Genomic DNA, 11,111 nt, shown 5'->3' on the forward strand with positions numbered 1-11,111 from the left:
TGGCTCATGGTGATTCGAGTTTACAACTTTATATTTTAGTTTAAGAGAATGAATTGTGCATTTTTTTTTCTTGTATTCAATTGTTTTAAAATTATAGTGGAGGGAACTAGAGGAGTACAAAACGCAAGAAATCGCTGCCCAAGAACACTACCCTAAGACACGAGCAAAAATACACCAAAATCCAACGAAAACACATTTTAATCGGTTGAAATGAAAGATAATTCATCAAAGAGTAATGTAATCAGAGTAAAATTAACTTTAAACGATGCAAAAGTGAGAAAACGAACCTAAAAAACGTAGAACGTGGAGAGAAAATGTGAGAAAGATGATGATAAGTGAGTGCACATAACTATTTCCTCGCGTTTGCAGTGTTTTAATGTAGACATATATCGGTTCCCCCCATAACAAACATCTATAAACGTCAGTTCCCCCCACAACAGACGTCTAAATGGCTTTAGAATTTGAAGTGGCGGGATCAGACGTCTAAATGGAGTTAAAAATTGACTTTTTAGATTTTTAGGCTGAGTATTTAGAAGTCGGTTCTCGCCATAATAGATGTCTATTGACGTTGGTTACCCCCACAACAGACGTCTAAATGGCTGTAGAAGTTGGAGTGGCGGGATAAACGTCTAAATGAATTCAAAAAGTAACTTTTTAGATTTTTGGGCTGAGTATTTAGAAGTTGGTTCCCGCCATAACAAACATCTATAGACGTTGGTTATCCCCACATCAGACGTTTATAGATGTCAGTTCTTCCCACAACAGACGTCTAAATGGCTTTAGAAGTCGGAGTGGTGGGATCAGACATCTAAATGAATTCAAAAAATGACTTTTTTGATTTTTGGGTTGAGTATTTAGAAGTCAGCTCCCTCCATAACAGACATCTATATACGTCGGTTCCCCCACAATAGACGTCTAAATGGCTTTAGAAGTTGGTCCCCTAGAGCTGACCTCTAAATAGTTGTTTTCTTTACGGAAAATGTCACCGGTCATTTTTTACGTTGGATGGTCGGACGTCTAAAGGGTGACGTTAAAGGCCTTTTCGGCACTAGTGTAATCATTTTAACCTATGACATTAATTTCTTTTACTAGTTAAACGACATTTCAGGTTGATATTTGAGTTGAAACATATCAAACACGATAAACAAGTCAAATACCAATCTGAAACGTCATTTGACATGTCAAAATATTTAACTTAATTAGGTTAGAAAGAGTATATGTATTCACTTTTAAAGTTTGGAGCCAAATTGTATCAAAGTTTGGGACATGGATGAATTCCAATTTCACATCAAAGTTTAGGGACTAAAAACATTCTTACCAAATTTTATTACTTTTAATTTTTATAAACTTTAGTTGAACTTTATAATTTTTAAATTATAATACTTGTTGCATATTTTATTGGTTAGGATTTAAGGGTTCACTTGAAGTCAACTTGGACCTATGTTGGGTTCAATCGATTTGGTTTCACATAAGGTTAAATAGATTAGGCTCAAATTGGGTCATGTCAAGTTAAACCCACATTGTGCCAATGTTAGGTGGATACAAGTCAGGCTCACCTTAAGCTATGTTGAGTTAGGGCTATCTCTGGCTGAGTCGATTATGGCCCACCTTAGACTCATTTGAGATGGACCCATCTTTGACTCAATTGACATAGGCACACCTCAAGTCGAGTCAATTCAAATGAAGTTAGACCCACGTCTAACTGAGTCAGTTCAAAAGAAGTTTGTCCTACTGTAAGATTTGAAAAAAATAGAGGTCTTAGGAATAAGGTAATCTTGTGACTTTGGTGTTTTTGTTTGGAAATTAGTGTTATTGAGTGTAGTTAAAACGTAATTGTTATGTTATTTTATTTATATTTTGGCTTAGGGGAAAAATAATATTTTACCTTTTATTAATTAAGGAAATTAAAATAGGGGGTGTAGAAAGGAAAAACATGCAAACTAAATAATGTCAAAATCTAATAAAGAAATATTATAAAAATCTTTTTGAAGATTTAGTTGTTGTTAATTTAAAAAGTAGTTCAAAGAAAATATAAGATATAATCTTGAGATTAAAAAATATATTATTATTAGAAAAGGATATTATTAGATATTATGGTTAGATAATAATAATGTATATATTATTGATAGACTTATCATGATTAATTAAGTTAAAGATAAATTTATTTTATCTTATTTATATATTTTATTTTAGTTTGTTGCTAATAGACATTATGGACTTTTATTATAAATACAGTACCCTAAGTATATCCTACGCATAACTATAACTATATTAGACACCTCTTATAGAAACTCTAGCCATTAGGAAAGTAAGACAAAACTTTGAAATTGAGAGGAAAGGAGAGATAGTTGTGAAAAAACAAGAGAGGTTTTTTGTAACATGATGAGGTTTGTACCTTGCTTTGAGGATGTAAACGTGAAGCAAAAGGGAAGAAAACTTAGATCCTTTGAGCTAGGGGGAGTTAACATGAGTTTCTTTCTATTTTGGGTTGTTGTTTTGGGTTTGTATATCCATTCTTTTAGTTTGACTTGGTTATGTTGATAATTATTTGATGGTTGTTAAGGAAAAGTTTCTATGGGAGAATTAATTTGTGACTAAGGTTGTTGGACAATATGATTTGAGAATGGATAACTCTTTCGGTCATGCAATGCGGGAAAGAAATTCTTTTTGGCCATGTGATGAGGGAATATGATAGATAAATAAATGATAACTCTTTTGGCCATGTGATGTGGGAAAGGGATTCTTTTCGGCCGTGTGATGTGGATCTTTGTAGCTTGTTGGTTACATGATGAAAATATCTGTTGAGTCTTTCTTGTTATTTATAGTTGTGAATAGACTATGGTTTTTGTTTTGGATGATTTAGAATACATTAAGTTTGTTGTACTGTTATTTTGATCTATTTGGAAATTGTTGTGAAAATTTACGTAATTTTTGGGAAAGCATTTGAAGTTCTGCATGGTGTATGCTTCCTTATGAATGCAATTTTTGGAGACGAAAATTCTTTTGAGGAGGGGTGAATGTAAGATCCGGGAAAAATATGGGTCTTAGAAATAAGGTAGTCTTGTGACTTTGGTGTGTTTGTTTGGAAATTAGTGTTATTGAGTGTAGTTAGAACATAACTGTTATGTTATTTTATTTATATTTTGGTTTGGGGGCTAAAAGGGTCTTTTACCTTTTATTAATTAGGTGTAAGAAATTAAAATAGGAGGGGTGTAGAAAGGAAAAACATGCAAATTAAATAATGTTGGAATTTAATAAAAAGATATTATATAAACCTTTTAGAAGATTTAGTTTTTATTTTAAAAAGTAGTTGAAAGAAAATATGAGATATAATCTTGAGATTCAAAGAGATATTATTATTAGAAAAGGATATTATTAGATATTATGGTTAGATAATAATAATGTATGTATTATTATTAAACTTATCGTAATTTATTAAGTTAATGATAAATTTATTTTATCTTATTTATATCTTTTATTTTAGTTGTTGTTATTACTCCTTTTGGGCTTTTGTTATAAATAGAGTTCCCTAGGTATATTCTACTCATAACTATAACTATATTATACCTCCTATAGAAACTCTAGCCATTAGGAAAAAAAGACAGAACTTTGAAAGTAAGAGGAAAGGAGACAAAGAGTTGTGAAAATAGTTTTTTTGCAAAATGATAAGGTTTGTACCTTGCTTTCAGGCTGCAAACGTGAAGCATAGGGAAGAAAACTAACTTAGATCCTTTGAGGTAGGGGGAGTTAACTTGTATTTCTTTCTATTATGGGTTGTTGTTTTGGGTTTATATATCGATTTTTTTAGTTTGACTTGGTTATGTTGATAATTATTTGATGGTTATTAAGGAAACGTTTTTATGGCACAATTAATTTGTGAGTAAGGTTGTTGGCCAATATGATTTGAGTATAGATAACTCTTTCGGCCGTGCGATGCGGAAAAAAATTCTTTTTAGCCATGTGATGCGAGAATAGGATAGATAAAGAGATGATGACTCTTTTGGCTCTGTGATGCAGGAAAGGGGTTCTTTTTGGTTGTGTGATGCGGGTAGAGGATGGTTGGAGTGTTGATGATCCTTTTGGACGTGTGATGCGGAAAATAGGTTCTCTTTGGTTGTGTGATATGAGAAGAGGGTGTTATGTGATTTGTACTGAATTGGTGTGTTTATTAGGTGGTATGGTAGGGTACAAGAAATAGACCATTGGTTGTGATGATGATGGGTAGTCGTATATAAGTTGTCCGTGTGTAGTTAATGTGTTTAAGATTGTGATGAATGTTTAACATTTGTTAGTTATATTGTTATGTTTATTATGATTGATCCTCAGTTAGTTGACTCCTATGTTTGATGTTATGGTTTCCTTTTGCGATGATCTTTATACGGGAGTAGATGACCATGGAGATAATTCGGATGCAGTATAACACGATAATCGAATTGGGAAATTTACAGGTTTGTTTTAAAAAATATTTTACTGGAAATTTTATTTTGTAAATCGATTGGAATTATTATTTAGTTTTGGTTAATTTTAAAGACTTATTGAATTTGGATTTTCGCAATGATAATATGTTTTAAAAATTTAAATTTTTGCTTGTAACCGTGACATCCCAAAAATTGGGGTGTTACACCCACGTCTAGTCCAGTCATGATAATCCCATGTCAAGTTGTGTAGAGTTAGGGCCATCATTAACTTGAGCCCACGTCGAATAAAGTTGGTTCAGGTTCATCTTAGGTAGGTCCAGGGTAGGTCGAGTTGGGTCGGACCCACCTTGGACGAAGTTGGTTTAGGCCTATCTTGGGATGACTTATTTTAGGCCCACCTTTGACAGAGAAGGGTTTACGCCAACCTCTATTCGCTAGAATTGGACCCACGTTAGAGAGAGTTTTGCTAGATCTACCACAGGCAGAGTCAACTTCAACCCACCTTTGGCTAGGTTAGGTTAGGCCCAACTTAGGTCGAATTAAGTTGATTCAACCTCGAATTAAGTTGAGTGAGGTCCACCTCATGCTAAGTCGACTTGGGCTTAACTATGGTTGAGTCATGTCGGACCCAACTTTGTTCAAGTTATGTTTCTCCCACCTCAATCCAGTTCATGTCAGACCCACCTTTAGGATAGTCATGTTAAGTCCATCTTTGGTTGAATCATGTAGGGCCCACCTCTAGCCAAGTCATGTCAAACAGACCTTAAGTCAAGTCGGGTCTAGCCCACCTCAAGCTGTGTCGAGTCCCACCACCTCTGGTAGAGTCATGTCAGACTTACCTTGGACTACGTCGAGTCAGGCCACCTTGAGCCTAGTTAAATCAAACCATTTTAGATTGAGTCTAACTGATTTTAGGCTGAGTTTGATTGTTCCTACATAAGATTGAGTCAATTTGACCCATCAAACCCACCTTTAGTTGAGTCGAGTTGAACCGACTTTTGATTGAGTTGAGTTGGGCTCATATCAAGTCAAGTTTGTTAGGTCAACAATGGCTAGATTTAAGTTGGATACACGTTAGGTTTATGGTAGGCTAAGTTCGTATCGTGCCATGCTAATTCGGGTTAAGACATGATCGACAAATTTCAAACCCATGTCAAACAATGTCATGTTTGGCATAAACCAAATTAGGTTGGTTTGACCCTGTTGAACAAGTTGGGTTGGGCCCTAACCTTTTGTTAAGATGAAAATAGTAAAAATTAAATAAGAATCAATTTATAATTTAATGTAAAATATTTGAAGATCGATTTACATTTGAAATTTTTTTAAACTCTATTGCTAAGAAAAATACTTATGAATTAATTAAAATCTTGTAATGAGATCAAACTCATTTTCATTTTGATCCTAACTCACTTTAAAAGGGGACTTTAAGGGTTAGAACTTTTTTAATTCTCTCATTTGGTGGTCCAATACAAAAAGGTCTTATTTAGAAGTGGGTTGAGGATAACCTATGAGTTATGAGTCAAATTGACACTTCTGTGTTTAAGAAAGAATAATAAAGATATGATGAGAATAGATACTTTTCCTTGAACTCAAAACATATAAGACCTATGATATGACAATTGAGCGTGTCCTCTAGTTAGGATTCGATCAAACACACTAAAAAAACTGAACTTATAAAACTACTAAAATCAAGATACAAAATTTGAACTAATTCAAAAGAATGACATCAGTTGCAGCATTCTTAAGCATTACAGCTAGCATAAAGTCAACTTCTGATTTGAAACAGCAAGTGATAATACTTACTAGGCATTTGCAAAATTCAAGATCAAAGGTTTGAGGATGCTATTGTCTCTATACGATATAATAGCTTATAGAAGGATGTAGAAGAAGGCATGAAGCCGGGAATCTAATTTCATTTGTTGGTGATCAATGAATACATATGTAAACAAAGGTATGGTACATGAGTTTAAAGAAAATGATAAACATTTGTACATTTGTGGTAATACATAATTTTTTTTCCTACACTATTTCTAAATAGCCAAACTTCTATACTGAAAACTTCTCTCTAAATAGCCCTAGCAATGCATACCTTTCTACAAAAAACAGATATGCCTACAGTATTACTATTTTCAACTCTGTTTTTAGTACTAACATAATCTCCATTTTGCTTCCATACACCTTTCTGAGAGCTCTTGGTTTTCTATCTGCCTTGTATGTCCGAAATACTGACAGTGTTGAGGGAGTTCAAGTCATTTCCTCTTACATAGGGAAGTGAGCTTAACATATTTTCCCTCAGGATGAATGCAGGTTTCATTGGAGGAGGACGATCCGAAATCTCACTGTCTAGCATAGAAATTACAGTAGCCATAGTAGGCCTATCTGCTGGAAATTCTTGGACACATAGAAGTCCTATGTGTATGCACGTATAAAAATATTTATGAAGGCTAGGATCATATATTCCTGGATCTATTAGAGAGGGAATGTTGTCTTCTGTCCACTGTATCCAGGCCTGCAAAAAGAAATTTCAAACATTTGAAAGTTTATCAGAAGAAGGATACCAACCCCTTTGGTGAACTTCGAAACAATTTTTCTGACTTACAAATCCTAAAAGGGTAAGACAGTTTTCTTCATCATAAAAGCTTGAATTTCGTCTTCCACTAACAATCTCAAGTAGCAAAACCCCAAAACTAAAGACGTCTGATTTTTCAGAGAACGATCCTTGCATTGCATACTCAGGAGACATATAGCCACTGCATTGAAATGTACCACAATTTATATCCAAGTATACGAATATAATCATGAAGAAAGAGGTGTGCTTACTATGTTCCAACAATTCTTTTAGTATTTGCCTCATCCTCATTCCCACCAAAGATTCTAGCCATACCGAAGTCAGATATTTTTGGATTTAGTTCCACGTCTAGTAAGATATTACTTGCCTTTAAGTCCCTGTGGATGATTTTTAGCCTGGAATCTCTATGAAGATAAAGCATTCCTCGAGCAACTCCTTCTATTATGCTAAAGCGTTTTCTCCAACAAAGAACCTTATCTTTTGATGGATCTAAAGAATCAAATGGAAGAATTGTATGAATTATAACATTTTGAGATGAAGCACAATCTAATTTTTTCACAGTTTATCTTTAATTTCCAGAAAGAAGAACTGTTGATGGATGCTAGGTAGGGAAATCAAAGAACTAACCAAAGATATATCTGTCCAAGCTTTTATTTGGCAAGTATTCATAGATCAACATCTTTTCGTCACCTTCAATACAGCAGCCAAAAAGTCTTACAAGATTACGGTGTTGAAGCTTGGAAATGACCACCACTTCATTCATGAATTCTTCTTGACCTTGTCCAGATGCTCTAGAAAGTCTTTTAACTGCAATTTCTCTGCCATCTTGCAATTGCCCCTATAACATAACAATGAGAAAAATGAAATAATTGATAATTTTTTCTGATATATGAGGAAGCTAAATGTTAAGTACCTTGTATACCGGACCAAAACCACCCTCTCCTAGTTTGTTCGATGGGTGAAATTTGTTTGTGGCAGTTACTAGGTTTTCAAAACTAAATGTTTCCTGGAGTTCGACCTGTGGCAGATCACCAAATGCATTGTCATTTATATATTCTGCAGGTGCTTCATCTCCATTAAACGGAAGGAATCTTTTGATGATCTCTACTGATTTATTACCGTGGCACAAATTAGCAACAACATACACAAATATAAGTTAGTAGTGATATAAAAGTTAATAAAAAAAGAAAACAAAATTATGAACTAGTTTCAGTAATTTAAACGGATGATGATGACAAATTACCGTGGCCAGTAGAAATCCTTTTCCACATGATATATGCACCAATGAGAATTAAGGTAGTTCCTGCTGTCACTGTAACAACAATTATGATTGTCCTGTTTCTCTCTTTCTCTGCATTTGGGAAAAATGAAAATAGGAAATTCAGTCCTGTCACTGGAGAAAGGTTCTCAGATGAAGAAAGTTAATAAAGATTATTGTGCAGATAACAGCTAGCATTATTCAGTGTATACCAAGTTCTGTGTAGGCTACTCGAACATGTAGATCAAGTCCTCCGTTTGAGAATTGTGTTATGTCAATTAGATTCTCAGTCCAAGACATGCAACCAATATCAGCATCATATGAGTATGCAATGCATGAACAATTTTCCAAACAACGGCTTCTGCAAGTGTCTGGTTGAAGTCTGAGCGATGAGCCATCAGCAAAATCTGGAACTTTGACCATCTTAATTTCAAAAAATACATCTTCTGTATGTTCTGCACTTTTGTTTTGGATGCTGGCTCTTTCACAGTGCAGAGGTGTTCTCCTGAAACATCCACTAGTCCAGTTTTGTCTATTCCATTCTTCTTTGTTTCGGGGTTCAAACCCTTTCAAACAGCTACATGTTGGTGAGCTTTCAGAATTACAAACTGCAAAAGGTCCACATACACCATAAACATCACACTCAAATTGATGGCTATTCCATGTGACAACCCATTCTTTCCTCTCTCCATTCCACAATCTCTCTTCATAATTGCCCGTTGAATTCAGAATATGGATTAGGAAGCCAATCTCTTGTACTCCCTTGTAATGGAATTCAACATTTCCTTCCCCGTCATCTCCAACATGTCCGCCTTCCAGATAATACGTTTTCATATAGGGCAGCCCTGTAAAGATCTTACTATTCAATGGACCAGTTCGCCATAATTGACGAGTTTCATTCCAGACGAACACTTCAGGTATACTAAGGCGTTCAACACTTAAAGAAAAGCTACCAGTGGATGGATCAGAAGGGCTTTTCCATGATGTTAGTTTTACTTTCTCTCCTGTTACTTTGTTAGTTGAAATCTTCATATTGGGTAACAAAACATTTGTAGGATGGTGGAAACTCTCCCATATAGTTCTTCCTGATGAGCTTTCCTGAAGCACAAGGTTCCCAGAATCCAAGAGTTTAGAAGTAGTGTTGGATCCGACACTGTACACATTTGTTGACCAAATTACATGATTCTGACCATTCCACACCTCAAGATCGCCATCTTTAGATATGGTAACAACTCCAGAAGAATCATTCAGTGGTTGGTTTCTGTTAGCCACCCATATGACAGTGAATTTGGGTTGCCACCAAATCCCCACATAACGTTTTGTGGAATTTTGAGGGGTGAAGAACCCAAAGGCGTAGTTGCCACCAGTGGAGGTTATAGTCTCATTATCCTTGATGAACTGAGATGATGTGATGGTGTCTGTGGCAGTAACAACAACATCTGAAAAAAGAAAACATGATATGATCAAAACGAAGAACAAGTTTGTGCAGTTGGTGTAATCCATTACAGGTTGTGATTATATTTTTGTCCATAAGGTGAATTTTAAGGCAATTGCAAGTGACATCTTTCTACTTCACTCTTGACTGTGACTTCTCCTCATAAAAATCAACACGGTTTGGTGTTGTGCTACTTTTTGAAACACTGCTTAATCTACAGTCTTGTACGTGTTTTTATTTCATTCACACATTATCATTTAAAGTTATCATAATTTTTCCTCATTTCTGGGAAGGTGTCAAATGGAACTACTACGTAATTATTTCTGTTAAGTTGTTTGTGACACTAGCATGGTTCAGTTTTCTAATTGGTCTTCAAACAAATTGCCCCACGTTGATTGGATATGTTATCATTGAGAGATTAAAAACAAAGGGAAAGTCTTCATTGCAATTTCTTAGTATATTGCGACAGTTGGAAAGAAAATAAGGCTATAATCATAATAAGAGGTTTAAATGGTTAAGGAAATGACTTTTTTTAAATGGTTGAAAATGTGATGGTAATGTCAAGGGTTGTAATGAGTATGATTTAAACATTCTACAGTAAAGTAAACAGTAAACTTTATTATACATTTTTTTCTCTTGTCTCATGTTTCATATATGTCAATTTAAATACATTTCAATTATATTTCATAGAATATAATGTCAAACTTCATAAATATTAATATTAAATTAAAATCTTTCTTATAAATTTAAGACATTTTATTTACTCTCTTGATTTTGAAATTAAAATCATATCTACATTAATATAATTAAAAAAATATATACACAAAATTGTTGGGTATTATGCTCCCTTCCTATATGGAGAAAAGACTCGAAGTTGTGAAACCCACTTAACCTAGTGGAGAGAGGACCAAAAAATATGAGAAAGATAAAAAATAATAATTATATTGACTTAGAGAGCACTAACATATTGGGGGAGTACAAGAGAGAAAAATATTAACATTTTTTTCACAAAATTGCAATTGTAAAATCGATATTATAGATTCGTTCATTGTTGGATTGAGTTAAAAATTTAACAGTAGGTTCGAGACATATTGTTCTTCATTCTGACCTTTCAGATTGTTGATAGGAGATCTGAATTGGGAGAAATTTAGTTTTCACTACAATTGTGTATTTAAGTTTTTTTTATCTTCCTTATTCTCTATTTGCAAGCTTTGTTGCTTTGTTGTTTAGTTGGGTGTTAGCATTATTTTATGCAATTGACTAAGACTCCTTTGCACTCTTTGTTGATCATAGTGGAGTTATTTTTATAGTCTAGGAGACTCGTGGTGTTTACCCTTATTTTGAAGGGTTTTCCATGTTAACAATCTTGGTGTCTTTGTTTATGATTTAGTGGTTTATTGTTGTTGTTCATTGGCAATTGATCCTCATAGA

The 11,111-nt window shown here is 34.2% G+C and overlaps 1 protein-coding gene across 1 annotated transcript; it reads right to left on the reverse strand.

Annotated features, from left to right (window-relative positions):
* Window positions 1-6,328: 6,328 nt before the first annotated feature.
* Window positions 6,329-9,748, reverse strand: LOC106758309 (G-type lectin S-receptor-like serine/threonine-protein kinase At1g11300). The gene is made up of 7 exons (XM_022780144.1): window positions 8,458-9,748; window positions 8,231-8,338; window positions 7,901-8,091; window positions 7,615-7,825; window positions 7,239-7,476; window positions 7,018-7,168; window positions 6,329-6,927 (listed from the first exon to the last, which is right to left on the reverse strand). The coding sequence occupies exons 1-7, from the start codon at window positions 9,746-9,748 to the stop codon at window positions 6,619-6,621; spliced, it is 2,499 nt and encodes an 832-aa protein (XP_022635865.1). The 3' UTR covers window positions 6,329-6,618.
* Between the last annotated feature and the right edge of the window lie 1,363 nt (window positions 9,749-11,111).

Source organism: Vigna radiata, chromosome 4 (genome assembly GCF_000741045.1).
Source record: "Vigna radiata var. radiata cultivar VC1973A chromosome 4, Vradiata_ver6, whole genome shotgun sequence".
NCBI classification, from domain to species: Eukaryota; Viridiplantae; Streptophyta; class Magnoliopsida; order Fabales; family Fabaceae; genus Vigna; species Vigna radiata.